The sequence below is a fragment of the Rhizophagus irregularis genome, chromosome 30 (assembly GCF_026210795.1).
Source record: "Rhizophagus irregularis chromosome 30, complete sequence".
In the NCBI taxonomy this organism is placed as follows: Eukaryota; Fungi; Glomeromycota; class Glomeromycetes; order Glomerales; family Glomeraceae; genus Rhizophagus; species Rhizophagus irregularis.
The window spans coordinates 553841-579558 of NC_089458.1; the positions used below are offsets into that span (position 1 = coordinate 553841).

At 30.4% G+C, this 25718-nt stretch overlaps 7 protein-coding genes across 7 annotated transcripts; 5 read left to right on the top strand and 2 right to left on the bottom strand.

Annotated features, from left to right (window-relative positions):
- Positions 1–167: 167 nt before the first annotated feature.
- On the top strand, positions 168–1038 carry OCT59_021538 (uncharacterized protein). Its single transcript, XM_025315825.2, has 2 exons — positions 168–557; positions 641–1038. Exons 1-2 carry the CDS (start codon positions 378–380, stop codon positions 893–895), a joined length of 435 nt encoding a protein of 144 aa, XP_025182053.1. The 5' UTR covers positions 168–377; the 3' UTR covers positions 896–1038.
- Positions 1039–1135: 97 nt separating this feature from the next.
- Positions 1136–5679, top strand: OCT59_021539 (uncharacterized protein). The gene is made up of 11 exons (XM_025315826.2): positions 1136–1322; positions 1408–1465; positions 1561–1663; positions 1857–2100; positions 2171–2367; positions 2435–3352; positions 3437–4119; positions 4196–4741; positions 4810–5046; positions 5114–5323; positions 5391–5679. Exons 3-11 carry the CDS (start codon positions 1606–1608, stop codon positions 5463–5465), a joined length of 3168 nt encoding a protein of 1055 aa, XP_025182054.1. The 5' UTR covers positions 1136–1322; positions 1408–1465; positions 1561–1605; the 3' UTR covers positions 5466–5679.
- A 504-nt stretch (positions 5680–6183) lies between these two features.
- OCT59_021540 (uncharacterized protein) lies at positions 6184–9946 on the top strand (the record flags this gene model as incomplete). Its single annotated transcript, XM_066146592.1, has 15 exons — positions 6184–6347; positions 6422–6504; positions 6580–6762; positions 6827–7157; positions 7218–7574; positions 7637–7799; positions 7863–7960; positions 8028–8234; positions 8307–8483; positions 8554–8772; positions 8833–8964; positions 9034–9246; positions 9318–9518; positions 9597–9737; positions 9797–9946. Exons 1-15 carry the CDS (start codon positions 6195–6197, stop codon positions 9944–9946), a joined length of 2808 nt encoding a protein of 935 aa, XP_066005713.1. The 5' UTR covers positions 6184–6194.
- Positions 9887–11942, bottom strand: OCT59_021541 (uncharacterized protein). The gene is made up of 5 exons (XM_066146593.1): positions 11910–11942; positions 11722–11799; positions 11485–11627; positions 10981–11420; positions 9887–10864 (listed from the first exon to the last, which is right to left on the bottom strand). Exons 1-5 carry the CDS (start codon positions 11937–11939, stop codon positions 10107–10109), a joined length of 1449 nt encoding a protein of 482 aa, XP_066005714.1. The 5' UTR covers positions 11940–11942; the 3' UTR covers positions 9887–10106.
- A 222-nt stretch (positions 11943–12164) lies between these two features.
- On the top strand, positions 12165–13416 carry OCT59_021542 (uncharacterized protein; the record flags this gene model as incomplete). Its single annotated transcript, XM_025315827.2, has 7 exons — positions 12165–12322; positions 12391–12508; positions 12574–12702; positions 12783–12829; positions 12920–13005; positions 13089–13150; positions 13228–13416. 7 exons carry the CDS (start codon positions 12165–12167, stop codon positions 13414–13416), a joined length of 789 nt encoding a protein of 262 aa, XP_025182057.1.
- A 226-nt stretch (positions 13417–13642) lies between these two features.
- Positions 13643–15830, bottom strand: OCT59_021543 (uncharacterized protein). The gene is made up of 2 exons (XM_025315828.2): positions 15499–15830; positions 13643–15417 (listed from the first exon to the last, which is right to left on the bottom strand). Exons 1-2 carry the CDS (start codon positions 15810–15812, stop codon positions 14139–14141), a joined length of 1593 nt encoding a protein of 530 aa, XP_025182058.2. The 5' UTR covers positions 15813–15830; the 3' UTR covers positions 13643–14138.
- Positions 15831–15978: 148 nt separating this feature from the next.
- OCT59_021544 (uncharacterized protein) lies at positions 15979–17685 on the top strand (the record flags this gene model as incomplete). The annotated part of the gene is made up of 8 exons (XM_025315829.2): positions 15979–16079; positions 16154–16290; positions 16360–16427; positions 16511–16662; positions 16738–16870; positions 16940–17164; positions 17224–17329; positions 17452–17685. The coding sequence occupies 8 exons, from the start codon at positions 15979–15981 to the stop codon at positions 17592–17594; spliced, it is 1065 nt and encodes a 354-aa protein (XP_025182059.1). The 3' UTR covers positions 17595–17685.
- Positions 17686–25718: the final 8033 nt, after the last annotated feature.

Sequence of the window (25718 nt, forward strand, 5' to 3'; positions counted from 1 at the left end):
GTATATTTCGTATTTGGCATATTTTAAGTAAAAAAAGTAAATTGTATGGGATTATGATATAATACTGATTTGTAAGTATAGGTTTTGTAAAATTTAGTCCTTATGCATGATTTACTGGTTAAAGGATAAGTCCTTAAAATAATCAATCTTTTCCTTGTTGTTAAGCTAGCATGAGAGTTGATTTTCATACGATTTATTCCACGTGAAACTCGCTAAACGTAATGAAAAGAAGAATCAAATCATTTTTGGCGCAATTACATCATATTCCACCCAAACGGTTTCTAGAATTTGCGAAAAATCCAGAATTCGTGCAAGTATAAAAACACTTGAATTTGGGTCAACGATAAAAAATTTAAAAATACGAAAAACTAAAAAAAATGTCTATTATCAATTACGGCTGGGATTTAGATAACAGTATTAATCGTATTTTTGATGATTTTATTAAAGATTTGAACGTGGCCAGACGTGGTGGAAATCGCACTGGAGTTACTAACTTTAATCCTGCAATTGACGTTCATGAAAACGAAAATGAATTTAATATCATTGCTGAATTACCAGTACGTATTTTTTTTTTCAAAAAATACTTTTTTCTCCCGTTAAAAATATACTAAAAGCAATATATTTTTTATAATTTTTATAGGGATTGAAAAAGGATCAAATTAACGTTGATATTCGTGACAATGCTCTAGTAATCTCTGGTGAACTCAAGCAAGATGAAAAACATAAAGAAGGGAATACTCATATTAGAGAACGTCGTTATGGTTCCTTTACTCGTGGTATTTCACTCCCGCCAAATGTTAAGGGCGATGATATCTCTGCTAAATTTGAGAACGGTCTTCTTGAATTGAAGCTTCCTAAATCCGCTCCCACTGGCAAGAAAATTACCGTACAGTAAAAAGAACGTTTAGATTAGTATAATTATCTATATTATATATAGCAAGTTTAGCTAAAATTTGTTTATTCATTTGTAAAATTTACCATTTCCTATAAGGTAGTAATTAAATACTATAAATAAAGATTGAGATCGTTTATGCAATATCTATCATCTCGTGATATTTGTGATTTGAAATTAGGTAATTGTATCACATAAATTCGCTATAATAATATGATAAAAAAAAAATCTATCTTTAATCACGTCCTTGACGTTTAGCCTTTTTTTTAAAAAAAAAAATTCGGGTTTTTTTGAAACAAAATTTCTTTTGCCGTATCACATTTTGTCTGACTTTTTCACGTCCCTTTAAAGGGGTAAGCTTAGAGTTCAGCAAAAATTTATGATTGACGCTTAGTTATTTATAGAATAACAACAATAATAATAGTAGTTGGTGAGTAGTTATATATCAAAATTTTAATAAAAGTACAATTATAAGCATTTCTTTGCTAGCATTCGTGTAAAATTTTGCCTTTTAGAATTATTCCGGAAAGAAACGAGGATTGTGGAATTCGTTCATAAAATAACCAACTATATGTGAGTTTAAATTATAACGAAATTTTTTAAATTTGATTGCTATTTTCAATCACTTGAAACACCTTGCCTTAATTTTCTTTTCAATATTTTCGAAGATATTTTTACGTACTTTATATAAATCTTTCTGTAAATAACGAATTATGGCCCAAGGACTTCGTTTCGACGGACGCACTGTCATTGTTACAGGAGCTGGGGGTGGTAAGTAAAAAGAAGTTTTATCGCGGAAAAAAAAATTTTTTTTCTTTGAATCAAAAAACCATCGCAAAAACGATCCTTAGAAGTTTCACAAATGTATATAATGTATATTCCGTGTAACTTCAAAATTCGATCTCATTAAATTAGCAAAGGTGGCGCAGGAAATAGAATAACTCGTAACTCCTTTTTCATAAAGGTCTTGGGCGTGCATATGCTCTAGCTTTTGCATCTCGTGGTGCCAATGTTGTAGTTAATGACCTTGGCGTATCTCGAGGTGGGGATGGTTCATCTTCTGCAGCTGCAGATAAAGTAGTCGAGGAAATTATCAAAGCTGGTGGTAAAGCAGTTGCCAATTATAACTCGGTTGAAGATGGTGATAAAATTGTTGAAACTGCTATGAAAGCGTTTGGAAGGGTTGATATTGTAATTAATAACGCTGGGTAAATAAATATTATGATTTTTTATTGCTAAATTTTTTTATTAAAGTCGTTAAATTATATTATTTTGTAGTATTTTACGTGATAAATCATTCTCAAGAATGACCGATATTGATTGGGATCTTATTCAAGCCGTACACGTTCGTGGTTCATATAAAGTAACAAAAGCAGCTTGGGATATTTTCCGAAAACAAAAGTTTGGTAGAATTATTAATACGGCATCAGCTGCTGGCATTTATGGAAATTTTGGACAAGCAAATTATAGCGCAGGTGAGATAGATTTATTTATATCTAAATAATTTTATATTTATTTTAATAAAATTTTAAATTTTCATAGCTAAACTTGCCCTTGTAAGCTTCACTGAAACACTTGCTAAAGAAGGAGTAAAGTCTAACATCCACGCCAATGTGATCGCTCCAATTGCAGCTTCTAGAATGACAGAAACTATTATGCCACCAGATGTTCTCGCAGCTCTTAAACCTGAATATGTAGCACCTCTCGTTTTATACTTATGTCATGAATCTACTGAAGAAAATGGCAGTCTATTCGAAGTCGGAGCTGGTTTCGTTGCTAAACTCAGATGGGAACGTTCCAAAGGTGCTGTTTTCAAGGCTGATGATACTTTCTTACCAGGTTGTGTAGCCGCAAAATGGAATGAAATTACGGATTTTATAAATCCTGATTTTCCAGCTTCAATGGGTGATGCTGACTTTATCGGATTACTTGAGAAAGCAAAATCCCTACCCTCTAATCCAAAATCCGATGATCTTAGATTGGATGGTAAAGTTGCTGTTATAACAGGAGCTGGTGGTGGTTTAGGTCGCGCATACGCTTTGTTATTGGGAAAATTGGGAGCTTCTGTTGTTGTTAATGACCTTGGAGTGAGTACTCATGGTCAAGGATCTACTTCAAGTGCAGCTGATAAAGTTGTTGAGGAAATTAGACAAGCTGGTGGTAAAGCTGTTGCAAACTATGATTCCGTTGAAAACGGAGATAAGGTCGTTGATACTGCTATAAAAGCTTTTGGACGTGTAGACATTATTATAAATAATGCTGGTATATTGAGAGATAAATCTTTTGCCAGAATGACAGATCAAGATTGGGATTTAGTACAAAAAGTCCATTTGCGAGGAACCTACAAGGTTACCAAAGCAGCTTGGCCTTATCTTACAAAACAGAAATACGGTCGTATAATCAACACCGCATCTTCTGTCGGTTTATATGGTAACTTTGGTCAAGCTAACTATAGCACAGGTTAGAAATCAGTTTTATTCAAATATCAGATGTTAGGAATATACTTATTTAACATTAATTACTTTTTTTTTTGTTTATATACAGCAAAACTCGGAATCTTAGGATTCAGTAATACTCTTGCTTTAGAAGGACGCAAAAGTAATATTCTTGTCAATACAATTGCACCAAATGCTGGTACTCGCATGACTGCTACTATATGGCCACCAGATATGATCGAGGCTTTTAAACCTGATTACGTTGCTCCATTTGTTGGTTATCTCGCACATGAGGCATGTCAATCAACTGGCAATGTTTTTGAAGTAGGGGGTGGCTGGGCTGCTCAAGTACGTTGGCAACGTGCTGGCGGAGTCGGTTTTCCGACATCTAAAGCTTTATCTCCAGAAGATATTGCTTCGAAATGGAATGCAATAACCAATTTCGATGATGGGCGTGCCACCCATCCAGCAGCCACACAAGAAGCACTACAACAATTCTTTGAAAACTTTGCTAATGCACAAAAAGCTGAATCTGGACAATCTAAATCCGGAAGTAGTGGTAAAATTGATGTAGAGGCTGCAAAAAAAAGAAAATTTGAATCTAATGTGTTCGAATATAAAGAGAGAGATGTAATTCTTTATGCTCTAGGGGTTGGTTCAACTCGCAAAGATTTACAATGGGTATATGAAAATAGCGAAAATTTCTCTGTTATACCAACATTCGGTGTCATTCCAGCAATCAATTTATTACATATTTTTCCAATGAATGAAATTCTTGGCGATTTCAATCCGGTATGTTCAATGTTAAAATCTCGTAAATTATGATAATTATATTTAATTTAACAGTAAGTTATTATATATATTGTAGATGATGCTTTTACACGGTGAACAATATCTTGAGCTTAAGAAACCAATTCCTACTTCTGGAAAATTGATATCAACACCATATGTTATTGACGTCCTTGATAAAGGAAAAGGAGTATCATTTGTTTTTGGTGTAACTACCGCGGACGAAAAAGGCGAGATTATATTTGAAAATCAGATAACTTTATTCATTCGTGGGATTGGAGGTTTTGGTGGCAAAAAGAACGGTGAAGATCGTGGTGCTGCTACAGCTTCAAACAAACCACCAAATCGCGCCCCAGATGCTGTAGTACAAGAGAAAACAAGTGAAAACCAAGCTGCCTTATATCGTTTAAGTGGTGATTATAATCCATTACATATTGATCCTAATATGTCCGCAATGGGAGGTTTTGATGTTCCGATTCTTCATGGAATGTGTACTTATGGTATTTCCGGAAAACATATTTTGTCTACATTTGGTAAAAACGATCCAAATACTTTTAAAAGTATCAAAGCTCGATTGGCTGCACCGGTATTCCCTGGTGAGACGCTCGAGACTCAAATGTGGAAGGTTAGCATTTTTATTTCTCAATTGAAGTAATTAAGGTAATTTATTAATAAATATTATAATATAAATAGGAGGGTAGTAAGGTAATTTTTCAAACTCGTGTAGTTGAACGCGATGTTATTTGCGTTGCATCAGCTGCAGTGGAATTGAAAGATTCAGCCGATTTGGGAGCTAGTTCTGGAACTTCATCAGCTGCTTCAAGCGATAGTCTCTCTGTATCTGGATTCCAAGCATCATCAGTATTTGAGCAGCTCAAAGCTGGATTAAATTCTTCTTCCCCAGCAGAACGTCAGGCACAAGTAAAGAAGGTATGTAAATTATTAATTTTTAATTACGGAATTAAAACAAAAATAATTTTAATTTTCCCAATTTTAGGTAAAAGGATCCTTCCAAATAGATGTTACAAATGCAGAAGGCAAGAAACAATCATGGTACATAGATTTTAAGACAGGAGATGGTGCGGTTGGTGTTGGACCATCACCAAAGAAAGCTGATGCTATAATTGGAGTGAGTGATTCTGACTTCTTGGAGTTAGCAAGTGGCAAATTGAATGCACAGAAGGCATTTATGTCTGGCAAACTTAAGGTAAATTTGATGATTTCTCTTTTCATAAATAAAACACATACTTATATATCATTTATTTGATTAACAGATTAAAGGTAATATGATGCTTGCTACAAAACTTGGAGATATTTTGGCTGGAGGAAAATCAAAAGCCAAATTGTAAAAAATATAATAAATTCATTAAATTATAACTTTTATAATATAAAAAAAAATTATTTAAAAATTTGTGAATGAATATTTTGTTATATAATTTCATTATATTTGATTTAGTTCTTTTTATTTTAAATAAATATTTATATTTATTATAAATGTAAATTTTTTGGGTTGATTCTAAAATTGAAAAATGTTAATTAATAAATTTTAAGTTTGTAATTCTCAAAATTTTATCAATGTTTAAGGTTTATTCATATTTCAAACTTGTAATCTATATGCATATTAAAGCTTTAGTTTTAAGCTTGAAAATTTAGATACTTTTAGTATAAAGTTAGGGTTTTTATTATTTTAAATAATTGGTACATGACTGAAAATTCCGTTACTAATAAAATTAAATATACTAATGGTTTACTGGCGGATTACGAATTAAACAGTAAATAATTACAAATATGCAAATTTGAACATTAGCAACAAAACAACTTACATAAATTAAAAAAAGGTTCAATTTGGCATTTGTTCCGTTATTTTACCAAAAGCTATGATATAAATAGCCACTAACGAACAGAATAATGCTGCATTGTGTATAATTCTCTGTTAAATGATAAAAATCATATCACATGAGCGTAATGCTGAATTATCGGATCAAATTTTTATTGGATAATAAGAAATCAAAAATTTTTTTTTGATTGATTAACTGTTAAATCTGTTAATCAGTAACATTATAATTATAATTATTAAAATGGTAAAATCATATCTTCGTTATGAGCCTTGTAAAACGTTCGGTGTTATAACTAGTTCTTTATCGAACGCTGTATTTTCTGGGGACGATAAACTTGCTATCGCTCCGGCATTAGAAGACGTTGCTATATGGGATTTGAAAAAGGGTATTCTAGTATGTGTTAAACTATTCTTACATTATAATTTAGAAATAAACTGATTTTGTGTTAATTTGGTGGTTATTATTAGATTGGAAAATGGCATGATGTTGATAATAAGTCAGAAGTTATAGTAATAGCAAAAAGTCCAAATAAAATAGATTATGCCGTTGGGTTGAGTATTTATTTAGCATAATTGAATTTTGTTGAAATAACAATGAATTTGAATGAATTTGCTTGATTATTTAGATACGCAGATGGGTCAATTCGAATATGGAATATTGAGACATCATCATCTTCAATCATATTTAACGGTCATCGAGGAGCAGTTACTGCACTAACATTTGATAAGACTGGAACAAGATTAGCATCAGGATCAAAAGATACCGATCTTATTATATGGGACATTGTTGGAGAAGTTGGTCTTTATAGGTAAAAGAAGAGAAATATACTTAAAATATTACCACAAATTGTCTGACTTAACTCTATCAAATAGAATGCGTGGTCATAAGGATCAAGTTACTTCAATTCAGTTCATTTCGAGGCCTTTGTTGGGAGGTCATAAGTCTAAAGACATGACATCATCATCCGGGTATCTTCTTTCGTCATCTAAAGATACCCTCTTAAAATTATGGGACTTAAGTACTCAACATTGTATGGAAACAGTTGTAGCTCATCGTAGTGAAGTGTGGGATTTTGATATATCAAAGGATGAAAAAATGTTAGTGACTGGGGGTGAAGATGCTGAATTTAAAGTTTGGACTATAGATCATGAAGTTCTAGCTAAAGGGCTAGAAATCGATGATTCAAATAAAGAAGAGAATGAGGTACTCTGTAATTTAGTTAAATATTTCCGAGTTGATTGTATTAACAATTTAAAATAATAGATAAAGAAAACGATTCAATTTTTTGGAAGTGTTAAAAGAGAAGGGAAGGATCGTGTTGTTACAATAAAATTTCATCCAAATTCCAGTTTATTGGGAGTTCAGGGACCCGGGAAATCCGTAGAAATTTATCGTATTCGTACACATGAAGAAATTAAAAAGAAATTGTCGCGACGAAAAAAACGTCAGAAGGAAAAGCAACATAGAGACCAAGATGAAAATGATTTCATGGAAGTTAATGTTGAAGAGCAACAAATTCGTGCAGAAGATTTAATTACACCTTATCAAATTATTCGAACTGATGGAAAAGTACGGTCTTTTGATTTTTCAATGATTGAAGATAAGAATGGTTCGATACGAGTAAGAAAGGTTTTTATTATTTCTAATAGAACGTAATCAACGTTACTAACGGATTTTAATAGGTTCTCACATCTTTGACGAATAATATGCTAGAAGTATATACCGTAAATCTTTCGGACATAATACCATCAAAATTATATTCAATCGATCTTTTAGGTCACCGCAGTGATATTAGAACCTTATCGCTAAGTTCTGATGATAATTTATTGTGCTCAGCATCAAAAGGTGAATACAATTGATAAAAAAGTTGAATCTTTATGAATTGCGTTTTTATACACTTCATTATAGATACGCTCAAGATTTGGAATGTGCAGACCACTTCTTGCATTCAAACAATGGAATGCGGATTTGCGTTATGTAGCACGTTTTTGCAAGAAAATAGATATGTAAGTAATAATTTCTTTTGATATTTATATGCTATCTTGTTTATCAATTTTTGATAATAATTTGTAGGTCATTGTCGGTACTAAATCTGGCGATCTCGAATTATTTGACTTGGCTTCAGCGTCCTTAATAGAATCAATTAAAGCGCATGATAAGGCTGTATGGTCTTTACAAGTTAGGCCAGACAAAAAAGGATTAGTAACGGGAAGTGCTGATACGAATGTCAAATTTTGGGATTTTGACATTGTGGAAGAGAAACCATATGGCGAAGACGGGGTAGATTATATAATTATTATATATAATTTTAATAAATCATATTACTTATTCTTTATTACTATGTTACCTTAGCCTGTATTCAGACGTCTTACATTGGTTCATACTCGTACACTGAAAATGTCGGATGACATATTATTTGTCCGCTATAGTCCAAATCAAAAATTGATTGCTGTTGCAACGTTAGATGCAACTGTAAAAGTATTTTATAGTGACACTTTGAAATTTTTTCTGTCATTATATGGCCATAAAGTATGTTATCAACTGTCTAGATTCAAATTTACTCGTTTTACATCTATGTAACGTATTTTTTGGAATATAGTTGCCCGTATTGTCAATGGATATTTCTTCAGATAATAAATTAATAGTTACGGGATCCGCTGATAAGAATATTAAGATATGGGGTCTCGATTTTGGTGATTGTCACAAATCAATATTCGCCCATCAAGATAGTATTATGTTTGTGCAATTTGTCGCGAAAACACATCATATTTTTACGGCAAGCAAAGATAAGTTGATAAAATATTGGGATGGTGACAAGGTATATACATAATATATGATGCTTTCATGCCTTCAAATATTAATTAACATTTCTTTTTAGTTTGAAAATATAATGAAACTTGAAGGGCATCATGGAGAAGTATGGGCTTTGGCAATTGGCAAGCATGGAGACTTGTTAATTTCCGGATCTCACGATAGATCCATAAGGGTCTGGGAGCAAACAGATGAACCGGTATATTGAGAATTTTTGAACTTAGTTGAAATTTTTCTTTGCTATGTTAAACTAATGAATATTATTCAGCTTTTTTTAGAAGAAGAACGCGAGAAAGAATTAGAGGAATTATACGAGTCTACTTTAACCACCTCAATGGAAAAAACAACTCTTGAAGATAATGCTGTAGAGGTTTCATCAGCTGGTAAACAAACTATGGAAACTCTAAAGGCTGGTGAAAGAATAATGGAAGCATTGGATATTGCTGATGAGAATACAGCTTCTTGGGCAACATATAATGAGGCAATATATTTAGGATTCTTGTTTATTTGTTTATACTTATAGTGATGACTGATTTTTGTTTGTAATTTTAGCTTAAAGAACGGGGTAAAGATCCCGGTCCACCACCAAAATCTAATCCTATATTGGTAGCTTTAGGAAATCTCACTGGAGATCAATATGTTTTGAGAGTTATTGAGAAAGTGAAATCAACAGAACTAGAAGAAGCTTTGTTGGTTTTACCATTCACTAAGGTTATATCGCTATTACGATATTTAGACTTGTGGGCTAAGAAAGTATGTTATTCCTTTTCTTTGATAATAAATAGATTAACTATTTTTAGGTTCAAATTAATGACTTTTTCCTTGTAATAGGAAATAAATATTACATTGACATGTCGGATATTATTTTATCTTCTTAAAGTCCATCATGATCAAATTGTAGCGAATCGACTAATGAGACCTAGGCTAGATTCTCTAAGAATACATATAAGGACTGCGTTAAAACATCAAAAGGTACATAATTTTCTTGCTTTTTATATTATTGATTTAACGCGATTAACTTTTTATTTTAGGATTTGCTTGGATATAATTTGGCAGCATTAAAATATATCAAACGAGATTGGGAAGCTAATAGTACTTCAGAATTTTTCGACCCATTATTAGATAATGAATTAGAAGATGGCTCTTCCAAAAAGAGGAAATTTATTAATGTTACTTCTTAATTTATTTAAACTTTTAACTAAAAGAGTAAGCTTTATCTACTCATTTTTTTTAATGGTATACAATATAATAAATTATTCTGTCAAATTAGATCAAATTGTTTACTTTTTTTTAGAACTTTGTTTATCTCACTTATTCCATGTATTATAATTATGAAGCTACTTATCTTAATTCCGCAGAAAGTAAAATGGGATTTTCCAAAAGGTTTTTCCATTCCTGAGAAAATCTAGCTACGGTAGCTCCATCTATTACACGATGATCTGCACTAAAACTGACAGGGATGACATGCTTTCCAACTACTTTTTCAACTAATTGTCCTGTCACTTCATCCTTAACGTCTTCAAAACGTGGCACTTTTTGCAATTTACCGATTGCTGCAATACATACCTCTGAAGAAACGATAACAGGAGAAAGGGAAGTTCCTCCAATGTTTCCAATATTTGATAAAGTTATAGTTCCTTCTTGAAAATCATTTGGAGGAATTGCATTCTTTTCCCTTGCTTCTTGTAATCTTCGTATATCACTTGCAATTTCAAAAATAGATTTTGCTTGTACATTTTTTATATTCGGTACTACAAGACCTCCGGGTGTATCCATTGCAATACCGATATTATGTGATCTACGAAATTTTAGTTTTGCCGTATTTGCGTCATCATCATCAATAACACAAGCATTAAGAATTGGAAACTTTTTTAATGCAACAGAAAATGATTTAATGAAAATTGGCATAAAAGATATTTTGTTGAAGGAAAATTGATTATTTCTAGTAATATAATCATTAATTAAATTGCGAGAAGCAATTATATCATCCAATATATATTCATCCGAATATCCAAAATGCGGGATTTTTAATGAACGTGACATTGTCTTAAACATTGATTTTTGAATAAATGATAATGGAACGAGCTTATCTTCGACAACTTCAATATGAGGGTGAGTGGTTTTCGCAATTGTTTTATGAAATAATTGATAAAACTATGTTAACAAAAGAGTATATGCTTCAAAATATCATGTACATGAATTAAAATATAATTACTTTCTTTCGAAGGCTGAGCTTCCTTTCCTGCCGCTACATAATTCAGAATATTTTCTTTTGTTATGCGCCCATTTTTTCCAGTTCCTTTTATATTACTAATATCAATGTTATGCTCACGTGCAACACGTCTAACAGCTGGAGTTGCCAAGGTGTGAGTTTTTTCACCGCTAATTAAAGGCTCTGTTATATTGATTGATTGAACTTGCGCTGATGGTGATGGCGGTGAAACTTCTGAATTGATTAAACTTGACTCCAGCTCATTGGAACTATCAGTTTCTATGTCAACAATTGGGTTTCCAACTTTTGCCATTTCACCAACATTATAATGTAATTTCTTGATGACGCCTGTATAACGTGATGTGATTTCTACTGAAGCCTTGTCCGACTGAACTTCACAAATTTTGTCAAATTCTGAAATGTTATCACCTGGTTGAATAAACCTGATAAAAAACAAAAATCAGTAGACTAGAAAAATTAATAATGATTTCTAATAAATATACCAACCATTGAACTACTTCACATTCCGTTATACCTTCACCAATATCTGCCAATAAGAAAGGAACCACTGCATTATTTGGATATGAAGTGTGAAGATCACGAACATAATAAGTTGGATTGAATTTTTTTAAATATGGATTTGTAGGTAACTTAAGTTTTGTCGATAAGGAAGATGAACGTGACTAGTTAATATGAATAAGAGGAATTAATAGCATAAAAAAATGACTAATAAAATAGACTTACTTTTATAAAAATCGAATTACATTTCGTTCTTTTATTATTGACAAGCCTATGTGAAAAGTATTGGAAATTCTGGTTCAGCTAATTTGAATAAGAAATAATTACTTGTAAATTGAGTCATAAATGCAAAATTGCCCTATTTCTCGTGTTAAAATACTTGGCTTTACCACGTGTAAAATGTGGAAACACACCCTAAACACATTGAAACTTCGTAGAAACATCGTAGATAAAAGCTAATCTCGTTCGTTCGTGTAAGTTTTTTATGTGTTACGCGTATGGATCTGCATTAGGTAAATTATTCTACAAATTTGGAAAATAGGATGTAAATTGCTGTGGTTATAAATAGGAAATTAATTAACGTACAGATTAAAGAAAAACATCGGAATTTGTAAGTTTTCGCTATAAAAAGTATATTTCTTGTTCATTTTAAATATCAATTTTAACCGATGTCACTTTCATCGTTTGTCATTCCTAGAAACAGAAAAGTGCAATTTGAACTAGAAATTCTTATAGAAGAATTAGCAAATGTACCATTGGTAGCTGGTCTTTATTATATAAAATGGAAATTGAAAAATGGAAAAAAAACAAATGGTATAACTGAACGGTATGTATATATATTTTTATATCTTATTTTCTACATATAATATTTATCTAGATTCTGATAAATTTTAGGGCTTTAATTAAATATCATTCTATTGTCTGGCGTTATAAGTTACATAATTCAGTACAGATTGTTATTGGCAAAGATGGTGTTTTAGTGCCTTGTGAGCTAAGCATAAAAGTAAAACAGGTATATTTTTACCGGAACCATTGATTTTGTTTAAAATTTATATTTACAATTTGTCTAACCTTTAGGAATTAAATGGTGGAAAAGAAGTAAATAATATTGGGAAGTTATTATTAAATCTCTCAGAATATGTTGGATTGAATTCTATGACTCGAAGATATTTGCTGCAGGATAGCAAAATCAATTCCACTCTTAAAGTAAATATTTTGCGCATCATATTTGTAAATCTATTAATTTATATAGTTAACGTAATTAGTCATATTTTATTTTGTTTTAGTTGACAATTAATATGAAACAAACTTCTGAAAATATTGCTTTTAAAGTGTAAGTTGTCGGTTAATTTTTATTTTTAATTTCATTTGGAATCCAGTATATGGGGTATTTAAAACGTGTAAATTTATTTAAATTAAATAGACCACCTCTCAAGAAAACGCAAATGTTTGGAGGTATTGCGGGAATAATATCAGAACGTACTGAACGCCAAGATGATGAAAGATCAAGTTAGTTCATTCCAATGTGTATTTAGCATGTTTTCTTTCTAAATGTTATTTTTATTCTCAATGAGATTCGAAATTATTTAAAGTTAAATTCAGGCAAAATTTCGGAATACATTATATGGCACGATCTCGTTCAGCTACCTCTCTTGTAAGTATTTAATAAATATTTCGTTCGATTTAATATTATGTTAATACGAATTTTTAAGCTTAATTTCGCATTTGTAGAGGTCAGCATATTCACAAGCATCTCAAATAAGACCTACCACTTCATCGTTAGTTGCGAATTCTTTCCTTCGTAAAGTTGGCGACAAATCACCTACAGATGTCATAGACGAAATTTTTATGGGAACAGCTGTTTTACGCATAGATGATGTTATAGATGACAATAAATCCGACCATAGCGCTTTCTTTTAATTAGGATAGCAATCCTTTCTTCAATATGTGCAATATATTATAGAATAGAAATTTAATTTTAATTTTGTATTATAATAACTTTAAGCATTTTTTGAAAGAATTCGGATCAATGTAATTATTATCATGTTCATTTTCATAGAGTCTACATATAAATAAATTATTCATCTAAAGATTTTTAAAACTCGTATAGTCAATTGAATAAAACTAAGATAAATTTTGTTTGGCCAATAGTTGATACTATGAATAAATTTTTTGCTTTATACAATAGACCATTATCTTTTTTAACGAAAATATTAATAAAATATTGAACCCGAGACAAACCTATATGACTATGAAGTTTGATAATCTGAAGTCCCTTTTACAATTCCTTTCTTTATTCTTTTCAATGGTCGAATGCTTAGAAATAAGAAAAAAAGATCAACTTTTTAAAATTTGGTATATAAATTATTTTTCAAGACAAACTAAATTCTGGAAAAATTATTGTCTCCAGTAGAATTAATGCTTCATCAAAGAAAACATTAAACATAATTTCAAAAAAGTTTTCTCTGATTAAAAAGTTCATTATAAAAAAAAAAATAAATTAGGCTACAAAGATTTTTTATACAATAAATTGCTGAAATAATAATATAACAATACAAATTTATACTAATTGAAATAAATAATTAACTTTTAATAATTTCTTTGCAAATCAATATACTTCACTTATATTTCATGAAACAAACTTAATCCACATTTACTTTAAACACCTCATAATCCTCAACACAAAATTCACCAAATAAAATGTTTTGTTCGTAAATATTATGAGTTAAACATTTTGAACCCTTAACTTTGTCACAATTACTATAGATACAAAGTTCAGCTGCTCCAAATATTGGACCATATTTTGAAGATTGGTAAATAGCTTGATAAGTTTTATTTGGTAAAACTCTACTTAATTTGAAATTTAAAGGAAACATGTTTAAATCTAAATAATAAATAAAACTGGAATCAGTTGAAGATGGTGATCCACTACTTGAAAACCATCCTATAGGATTATAACCACCCAAAATAATTGATTGATCTTTAACTTTAATTGCCACAACACATGCTCCTTGATTATCACATTTTGCATGAAATGATTCAGCAGAAAAATCATCTCTGCTTGCCCTATATAAAAGATGCCATTCATAATGTAATTTTTGATTTTGATTTTGACTTGAAGAAGGATAAAAAGAAAAAGTAGGAGCTGATGTTAAAGATGTAAAGCGAAATGAAGGCAATATATCATCATCATCTTTTTTACTTATCCAATTTTCAATTAATATAGCATGCTTGTAAGATATAATTATTGAATCAAATGCCGGTACCCTAGGTGATAGAATTTTTGAGATTGGTTTATAAGTTGACGCAACGTAATAAGAAATTAAATCTTGTTTAAGAGTTTTTGGTAAAATCTTTCTAAAAGGATAAATATGTTGATGAAAATCATCCCGTGATATGTGAAAAAATCTAATTAGGGGAATAAAATCCGCAAGAATATCTTTTAATGATTCAAATTCTGTTGAAGTCCAATTCTTTAAATTATATTTTATTGCCATTGTTGTCGTAGACGAAGAATAAGATGAAGGTATAGGTGGTGGAAAAGAAATCCTAGTACAACCCCATTGAATTAATCTTTGCCAAATTTTAATTTCATCAATAGCAAGATCATCTCTAGTAATTAACATCAATAGAATATTTTTGTCTAGTAAATCAAAAATTCTTGGGTCGAAAATAATTTGAGGATCACGACAAATTATTTCTAAACAATGGTTGCGTAATACTTTACAAGTTTCTTGTCCTAATAATTTACGTAAAACATATAAAACATTTTCTTGTAACCACGATGATTGTTCATTAATTAAATATTCCTGTATATGCTCAATTAATTCTTCTAATATTAATTCATCTGATGCCACTAGTATTTTTATAATTTCTGTATTTTCTTGTTGTTCTAAATCAATTTCTCCTGTATATATATATCTTTAATTATGTATGAAAAAAAAATGAAAATCAATAAATATTCAAGAAAATAATAGGCATTATGGTTATAACTACGCCTACCTAATAATTATTTCAAATATTTTTGGAGAAATATTCGGTTTTTTAAAGGTAATCATTCCATCTTTTTTAATTGCCCAATGATTCGATAATGCAGAACGAAAATATAAAGATCTCGTTCCTAATAATAATGAATGTACTTTAAATTCTTTAATTTCATTTGATGTTGATTCTTCGCCTATTTGTATAATGACATCATGATTATATCCGCTCTCTAAAAGATTCTCCAAATCTTTTGACAATTTTGGATATAACTTTGAAGGTGGCATTACGAGAAAAAAAAAATTTCCTATTTTTTTTTTTGAAAGAAAAATCATTTACCAAATTCTCTGATCAGCTGATACTCAGTTGATAGTCGAACTATTTTACAAATCTCGCTCCGACCTAATATATATATAATATAATATAATATGTTTACTCGAATTTATAGATCATCTGTTAGGTGATTAAAGTTATTTACTTTCAACGTAAAAAAAAAAAAAAATGCCTACTGAAAAGGAGTTTGTTCGCGACAAACATATTTCGTATTTAAAGCGTGGTTTAACATTACTTCCAAAACAATATGCAAGTAATGATACAAATAGGTATTTCAGCTCAAAATAATTTTTTTTTAGAAAAAAATATTTTTTTTAATTTTTTTTTCTTGTCCTAAATATAGAATGACACTGGCTTTTTTTTGTCTTTCCGGTTTGGACCTTTTGGGCGCACTTGAAAGTGAAATTCCAGAAGAAAGAAGAAAAACATGGATAGATTGGATTTATGCGCAACAAATTTTACCCGATGAAAGGAATCCTGGTATTCAATTTAGATTTTAAGAATTATTTAATTTAAACATTAATTTACTGAAATTTTATTATATTTTAGAAATAAATGAGAAAATTTGTGGTTTCAGGGGTTCTCCATTTTCTGGTTTACCGTTTGATCCAAATGGAGTAAGTAATGCTATTTTATGAGATTTTCCGATATTCAAATTCAAGAAAAAAAATATTAAAAAAATATTATTTATTCATTAAAGTCGCGTGAATCGAGATTACCTTTTGATGCCGCAAACTTAGCAATGACTTATACTGCTTTAACTTCTTTATTAATATTAGGGGATGATTTATCGCGTGTAAATCGTTCTTCTATAATTAATTCGTTAAAATATTTGCAAAAAGATGATGGAAGGTAAAAATGTTTTTTTTTAAAAAAAATTACCATTGAGATTAGTTTAATTAATTAGTTTTCAAAATGCATGCTTAGTTTCACACAAACTTATCAGGGTATGGAATCTGATATGAGATTCTTATATTGTGCAGTTGTTATATCATATATTTTAAATGATTTTAGTGGAATCAATATTGAAAAAGCTATAGATTATATAAAAAATAGTCAGGTACATATTTAGTTGCATCCTTTTGTACAGTCTAAGTTATATTAATATAATTTTTTTTAAAAAAAAAAGTCATACGATTTTGGAATTGGTCAAGGTCCGGGAGAAGAATCGCATGGAGGATCAACTTATTGTGCCATAAGTTCCCTTTATATGCTAAATAAATTGGACGAGGGATTACTATCAAAAGAAAAAACCCTTTTTTGGTTAATTTCACGTCAAGAATCTGGTTTTCAAGGTAGAGCTAATAAACCACCTGATACTTGTTATTCTTTTTGGATAGGCGCATCATTAAAGGTAAATTGTCTTTTATTTTTGTATAAATAAATAATTTTTTAAATAATTTCTATTAACAGATATTGGATAAATTGGAATTAATTAATTATGAACAAAATCACAATTTTTTAATGCAAACTCAAGCCAAGTTTGGTGGATTTGCAAAATTAATTGATAATTATCCAGGTAAAAGTATTCCTCTTAATTTTTCTTTTATTTCTTTGATTTTTTATTTTTATTTTTATTTTTACTTTTACTTTTATTATTATTTTGATACTAATTAAATTAATAATGTTAAATGTTTTAAGATGTAATGCATACATATCTTGGTATTGCTGGTCTTTCTTTAATGAATGAACCAAGATTTCTAGAATTAGACCCTGCAATAAATATTTCTAAAAAAGCAAAGGAAAATCTACTAAATAATTGTGCATTTCATAAACAAAAATGATTATTTAATTGTATAATTTAAATTCGAACGTGTAAAATTATATATTTTATTTATTAAAAAAAAAGTCGGCATTGTTCATCTTATTTTATGCAACATTAAAGTGGAATTTAAACTTCGAATTTATCGAATTTTGATATAAAATGCTAAATAAAATTATGGGATGACGATCAAGCTAATAAAAAAAAACACTTCAAATATCCATGCCGTTAATTTAAAACGCAGATCAATTCTTTGTTGTTTTTTTTTAAATTCTCATCTTATCCGACCCCAAATTTTTTATTTTATACCTTTTAAAATTTTCCTTAATAACATATATTAAGGTGACGTATTTTGGATATCAGTTTAGATACATATGTAAATCATAGAATGTTTATCAACCGATCGGAAATAATATATCATATACCTGCTCTTGTTTTACTAAGAAGAAACTTTAATATAGAGCGATAAGTTCATTTATTTTAATGATTAATATGATAGTTGTTGAGAAGGATATCATGTTTTACGAGAGAACCGTCTAAAAAAAAGAAAGTAAACTATTAGAAACCGTTCATTAAGTTAAAGAAAATAGACACCAAATCTGAAAATCTACACAGAGTTTGACACCCATTAAATGTTGTTATAAGTCCTTTTTATTCATGTTTTGCCTATTAACTTGTTGAGTAGTAGCAGCTTAGTTTCAATTATTATTTTCTGAACAACACCAATTATTATTATGGGCTAACGCAGCAACGGTCTTTAACTTTATTTATTTATCCGTTTAAAATTGATATTGATTATTTATAATTTATATACAAAAGTCAAAATAAGAAAAGTCAACTCTTTCTTATAACAGATAACGAATTTTACAGCATAGCGGACATCCCTATTTTATCACTGATCATTTGTCGATCATTTGCTGATCATTTATTCAATTATCACATAATATAATACCGTTGCTAAAAAAATTTACATAATAATATATGCTCAAATTTTACAAATAACTTAAATTTAGTTCTAATTTATTGTATATTAAATTTCATTAGAAACTTTTTAGCTTTTATTATTATTTGGCATATATTCATTCATTTTACGAAATTATTCACTAAATATGTTACTAATAAAACACCTGCATTATGAATCAGATCACTGCATTATTTTTTTTATAGATTTTACATAATATAAAGAATATTTGTGCAAAGTTTTGAATTTCGCCCATGCATACCATCAAATTTTGTCTGATGATCGGCAAAAAATTATGAATGATCACATATGAATAATGTGTTATAAAAATATTAAAAAATTATGCCAATAATTATATAATTAAAATTATATAATAATTCAATGCTTAGCAGTTAGCTTATATTTCCATAATTTTTTTGCCACATTATTTTGAATTATGTGATCGGCAAATGATCGGCAAGGTGATATAAGCATGTCCGCCATGCTGAATTTTACAATATAGCGGTTCTTCAGTGTGGTACAGATTTTAATATAAAAAAAAAATCATATACCGAATTTTACTAATTAAATACCGTATACCGTTTAACGAAGTAAATTTTATAAACCGTATATAAAAATGTCCCTTTTAATAACGAATTACGAAATTTTTTTCAATATAACGGAGATATTTTGTGTAACTTTCGTTTTACATTATAAAATACAATTATCATACAACAATATACCATAATATACCAATTTCCCAGGTTATACCAGATTTTCTTATCATATTAACAAATATTCCTACAATGAAGGCCTGAACAGCCTGGACACCCACTTCGTTATATTAAGAGTTGACTGCATAGCTTTCTTTTAGACATGTTAACAAATGCTCTAACAAGGGCTAATTTACTCCTAGTGACAGTCCCAAAATATTGAAGAGCTAGTATGCATACTGCAAAATGTTTTAGTTCTGTTTCAGATAAGTCTCCTTTGATAATTATTATAATAATTTGATTACTTGAAGTAACATTGATAAGTTGATTCACCTTACACTGATCCTTTTGCTGAGCGTGTAGTCACGTGATTTATAATAAGACTATCAATGGCGCGAAAATTTAAATATGAAGCCCAAGAACAAAAGTATTTTAGTTTGAATAATTATGTATTTTTTTATTATTATTTTTGTAAAGACATGTGAAAACATACCTATAGAATACAAATATATTAAATTAATTAATGATAAAATGCTTTTTGTTAAAAAAATAATATTATGTTTACCAGTAAAGAGATTCTAAACTTTCACTAAGCGATTCGCAACCTTTTTGGAACTTCTTTTGATATTTTCTCCAAAATATAATATTTAAGTCTAAATAAAAACTATACCTGGTGAACTTTCAGGTTCCAAAAGGTAAGAAAATAATATATTTTTTTTAATATTTAGTAATTTACAAATGTTTTATTAGATATGGACATTCTGAATAGCACAAAAAAATTTTTGCGCCATAATAGTCAATTAAAAGTCATGTGATTACACTCTCTCCTTAAATAATCAGTTATTGATGATTGGTTAACATTGTAATATTCATATATAGAGTTTGAAACCAAATGTACCATCCGGTTGCAAATTTAGTTTCCAACCAGTTTTTGGCAATTCAGTTTAACTTGGATAGTGGGATACCACATGTGATATAATTATATCGCATGTGGTATACAATTACCTAGATTATAGTACCACATGTAATCTAAATATCACATATAATCTCAATATCACATATGATCTAAATATCGCATATAATCTGAATACCACATACGATCTAAATGATGCGATTTAATTACCACATATAATCTAAATACTATCGTCTAAATACCACATATACTCTAACATTTTATTATTTCTTATATCACTTTTACATTTTAGTTATGTCTTTGAGTCTTTCTTGGTATTCGTGTTTTTTATGTTAATATACTTTTTATTACCACAATATAATCTAATTACCATACATATATAATTTAAATACCACGCTTTTCTTCTTGTTTCGAGTCATTTACATGCTAAATTTTATAATGCTATTGTCAACCTTCTGTAGCTATTTGAATACCTGATTTTATGTCAAGATGTTGACCTTCTGTGCCTGATTGAATGTCAAATTCTATATTAAAGTACTTACCTTTTTGTGTTTATTTGGTTGCCTTTCAAAATACCAAAGTGGTGTAAAAAAAAGGTGACAGGTAGCACAGTAAATTCGTAATTAATTTTGGCCGGTATTATACCATAATTTTGGCTGATCTTTTAGGAATGTGATTTTAAGTTCGAACTTGCAACAACGATAGCCGTGATAGTGTCGTAGAACCGTCGTAGGCTGGCGGGGAAATAGAGTGGTTCTATTAGTTTGCCAGTTTCAGGCCACTTGTATGCTAGCTTGAATGCCAAGTTATTATGTCCAAAGATCTGGCCGAATTTATGGAAAAGTGCCAGTTGAAATTAAGCAAAAAATTTCTGCGCCTCTTTTTTTCAAAATGGGTATCGCGAGTAAATACGTGTTAGGAGTGTCGTATGATAGTGGTCCCAGAAAGGCCAGTGACAGGGTGATACTCTTAAGGTTCTTGTCTACGCTCTTAAAATCCTACGATTAGTTTCGTCAAAATTTTACTATAGATTTATTATAGTTTTGGCAGAGTTTTGGCAGTTTCGGATTTATAATAAGTTTCGGCAGTTTCGTTTCCTTTCTCCAAAGTTTCGCCAGTTTTTTAATATAACTTTAATATAGTTTCGGCAGAATTTCGCTTTTCGGCGAAACGCCATCTTGCCTAAACCCCTAGGTTTCGGCAAGCAACCTTAGATACTCTACGCATATATAGTTAGAAGAATCATATAATAGTAATCTTAAAGGGCTCTGTGTCAAGTGATACTTCATACACATATTGTTGGGAGAATCATATGATAGTATTCCCAGAGGGCTCGGCGTTAGATGACATCCAGCACAGTATCAATTCAGAAATATTTTATTAGTTCACCCATCATGAATGCTGAATTATTGTATCCAAAAATCTGGCCGATATTATCGTTAACTTACTGCGTCTAAATTTTTGATATCACGTGGCTAGGCTCTAGTCTTCCCTTTCTGCATCTTTTGAGGAATATTTGAGTGGTATTTGGAGTTTGGGCTAATGGATCAGTTGGTTAGAGAATTGGAGATGCCAACTTCGTATCTCTTTTTGGTATGCTCTATATTATGCAAGAGTATATAAATACCGAGTATTTATCTTAAAATGGGGAAATTCTTCCAATATTTTATATAATATTTCCAAAGATACGCATTTAAAAGTATATATCGAAGCCTTTCTTTTACGATTTGTTTAATAAGTTCGTTATCGTATACATACTAGTAATAGGATAGGCAAGTGCCAATATTTATATAATAGATTACGTACTTACCTACCTAAATACACAATATATACCACATATGCCCAGATACATACCATCGAAATGAGGGTTTCTGCCAATATTTATATAATAGATTACGCAGAAGCTCCACTTTGAATTGCATATCCACTTGCCTTTTATTTACGATTTGCTTACTAGCTTACTATATGTCTTTTTTTACATTCATCAAAAAAATTAATTAAACATTTCAGAAATATATTGTGATATAATAACTTTACCTACTGTCAGCATGTATACCTCAACTATTTCCGACCAAACTGATCAAGAAACTCTCGCCCACTACGATGACGCCAGTCCTGGTGAATTCTTGAGTGAATCAGATAGCTATAATGATAATGATTCTAATTGCGGATCAGATGATTATAATAACTATGATCTAATTATGAGTCTGATAATGAAGAAACGCTGTCTTTAACCAGTACTACCGAAGCTGTAAAAGAACGAAAGGTTTATGTGACATATACTTTGAGGTTAGAAAACTTCAATGATAAATTTTCCCCTAAAGATTTGCTAAATGCCATTTGATTCTCTCATCATCGCCTAGTAGATATATCAGACGATAAATGCATCGTTGGATTGCCTCTCAATCTATTCATTCCTTTTCGAATGAAAAAGGTAAATAGCTTTATATAATAACGCTTACGACCAAAGTGAAGTGGAAAATAAATTGGTTATAAAAATTGACCAAGATGCTGATCATGCCCCCAAATTTTCTGTTGCCGACGACATTTCTGAAGTATATGGCTTACCTGGGATTCATGAATGTATTAATGGTCAAAAACCTTTAAGAGCTGTGATTGACATAGATGCTTTGCAAGAAGATATAGAAGCAACTGGTATTAAGGCGCAAGAAGTATTCTTTTGAATCTGCTTATCTTTCTTAAGAGCTTTGTATCAAATTCTTGATTGTAGCTGGGAGGATATTCTCAATGGATTAGTAATCGCTACATCATCAGACCCTAGTAAGTGTAGCTACCATATTTTATACACACCGGTTCTTCTTATTGATCATCACAAACTCAAAGCATTTACTGAATTAGTATATACCATAACTGGTGAAAAATTTGGCAAATACATTGATAGAGAATTGCCTGGTCAAAACTTTAACCTTCGCCTTATTGGTTCAGCAAAAAAAGGTCGTGTAAAGCGTATTCTTCAATTCTCACTAGATAATGGGTGGAATACGCTTGATCACGCTAGAGTTCAACTACCTACTAGCTTAAGGCTTGAAGTAAGACCTTGAATGCTTAGTACAGAAAAAATAATAATCCGCTAAGAATATCTGTGGGACAGGATGTATTACAAAAATGTGCAAACCTAGTTTTGCAAAAGCATTCTAACTATCTTAGGAATTGGGCTATCGAAGAAAAGGACTCAGAAAACTTCGTATATTTTAATCAGAAAGCCCCACTAGAGTGTCCACTATGTAAACGTATATGTTGTGCTTTAGATTGATTCTTGTCTCAGATTAAAACTACTAATAGGATGTGACGAATTATATATATACACGTGATGATCTACATAGTAAAATTACCATATATGTAATACACATAATCTGGTGTTGATCTCACGCAACGTGAGTTTTAATCTGAGGCGAATAATCGAGGCGCAAGTATACATAACTTAAGATCGCGGTAGTTCGAGTCGTATATATGCCAGTAATGGAATATTCATTGTAAAATGCTTCTGGCAAAATAGTGATGAACCTGGGGAAGTTTTTGAATGTGACCCATCTATCGCAGAAAAAATTCAGCAAGAAAATAAAAATTTATCTCCCGCCTCTCACAGGATAAAAGGTCCAGGTTTTCCTAAAGGCATTTATTAATATATTTTTAACTTGGGCCAGTGTACATGCAAACAACCATCCAATATAGATCCGGTTACCTTCCTTACCATTATGACTGTGTTGTAGTAAATATTGATAGTCATCCATTACGATATCTCTCATCCCTTCCTGATCCACTATTATTTTGCAAAATAACCATCTATCATCTTCTGTGATCGGGAGATGGATTTTGTTGGGTTTGAAGCCTATATACTGGAAAACTTGGTCATATATTTCGGCCATTATACCAATAAAGACTATGTTTAGATTTTCAGCTGATCGTATCTCAAGGATACGGTTTTGCCAAATTAAAATACTAATAATTATCCTAATCATCTCCGAAGATATCAAGGCGGGACTATGATCGAGAGGCCGGAAGAGGTGCACCTCGTGACCAGATCGAATATAGGAATTGAAGTTAGCCAGTATTATTGTATGAGAAAAAATATATAAATAATATTATGCGAAGCGCCTTAACTAGTGTTCTGAACGGGTCAGGTCAATTCGGGTAACCTGTCGGATTGACCTGAAAATTTTGGGTCAGGTCATCAAATTCATGACCCGACCTGTTAATTCGTTTGACCTGACATAATATTTCTGGTCAGATGGATCAAATATGTAAAAAAAATGCCAAAATGTTTTTTTTTTGTATTATTATTAAAAAAAAATGTTTCGGCGTTTTTTCATATAAAATTATTAAAAAAAAACGCTGAAACGTTTTTTTTTGTATTATTATTAAGAAAAAACGTTTCAGCATTTTTTCATATAAAATTATTAAAAAAAAACGCTGAAATGTTTTTTTTTATATTAATTATTATAGAAAAAACGTTTCAGCATTTTTTCATATAAAATTATTAAAAAAAACACTGAAACATTTTTTTGCATTATTATTAAGAAAAAATGTTTTGGCATTTTTTCATGTAAATTATATTAAAAAAAATGCTGAAAATGTTTTTTTTTTGTATTAGTTGTTAAGAAAAAACATTTCGGTGTTTTTTCATATAATAAATATTAAAAAAATGCCGAAACGTTACTTTTTTAACAAAAAAACGTCAAGTTTGGCGTTTTTTGTTTTTTTTTAACTAAAAAACATCAGGTTGACAAAAACCCGTGGTTTTTTTATTTTTTAATCATTTTTGATATACGGGTCAAACCGGTCGGGTCGGGTAAAACGCCAACCTGACCCGTTCAGAACACTAGCCTTAACGGCTAAGTATTCTTAGTTGAAATTGCCATATCCCGCTAAGAGTACTTATCCATATAATTCGATGATATCGTCTATATCAGCTTTAGACGAATCATCTTTTTTACCATTCCGTAATTTTGATAACGTTCGGAAGCATGTAATTTCTAAGCCAACCACTTTGTACCATATATTTCAGAAATCTGCTAGTAGCTTACACTCATCCAAATAATATGATGTTAAATATTGTTCTAAGGACATTGCTCTGTATCTTTTCTTAGTAACTAATTTATACATACTATCTCTATACTCTATATCAACTTCAGAAATTTCTTTAAACAATGATGAAAGTTTTAAGCGGATGGATTCTTCTTGCTTATCTAGTGCATTGAGAAATGATTGGTAATAAGCATTCTTAATCAGGTGTTCTCCCTTGTCAGCATAAGTAGTATCAAATAATTTTTTCACGTAAATACGTGCCTCTTCCCATAAATAAAATATGATGGTTTTATCTTTTTTCAGACCATCATGTAGGCTTTTGATATACCCCTAATCCACTTTTCAGCCAATTTCTGCGCTAAGGCATCTCTTATTTTTGATACCTTATCTTCATCCATTTCATCTTCATCCTCTTCATCTTCGTCCAGGTCATCTTCATCTATTCCACCATCATCTGCTTTATTGTCACCTGCTTTATTACCATCTTTAAACTTTTTTAAAAGCTCCAGCACAATTTCAGATGATGGCTGGAAT

Coding starts and splice junctions, on each gene's coding strand:
- OCT59_021538 (XM_025315825.2), top strand. CDS start 378: ATGTCTATTATCAATTACGGCTGGGATTTAGATAACAGTATTAATCGT. Junction 558..640: donor ATATCATTGCTGAATTACCA/GTACGTATTTTT, acceptor TAATTTTTATAG/GGATTGAAAAAGGATCAAAT.
- OCT59_021539 (XM_025315826.2), top strand. CDS start 1,606: ATGGCCCAAGGACTTCGTTTCGACGGACGCACTGTCATTGTTACAGGA. Junction 3,353..3,436: donor TCAAGCTAACTATAGCACAG/GTTAGAAATCAG, acceptor GTTTATATACAG/CAAAACTCGGAATCTTAGGA. Junction 5,047..5,113: donor GTCAGGCACAAGTAAAGAAG/GTATGTAAATTA, acceptor TCCCAATTTTAG/GTAAAAGGATCCTTCCAAAT.
- OCT59_021541 (XM_066146593.1), bottom strand. CDS start 11,939: ATGTTTCTACGAAGTTTCAATGTGTTTAGG. Junction 11,800..11,909: donor GAAGTTTCAATGTGTTTAGG/GTGTGTTTCCAC, acceptor TATTCAAATTAG/CTGAACCAGAATTTCCAATA. Junction 10,865..10,980: donor AGCTCAGCCTTCGAAAGAAA/GTAATTATATTT, acceptor CTCATATTGAAG/TTGTCGAAGATAAGCTCGTT.
- OCT59_021543 (XM_025315828.2), bottom strand. CDS start 15,812: ATGATTTTTCTTTCAAAAAAAAAAATAGGAAATTTTTTTTTTCTCGTA. Junction 15,418..15,498: donor ATATTTGAAATAATTATTAG/GTAGGCGTAGTT, acceptor ACATAATTAAAG/ATATATATATACAGGAGAAA.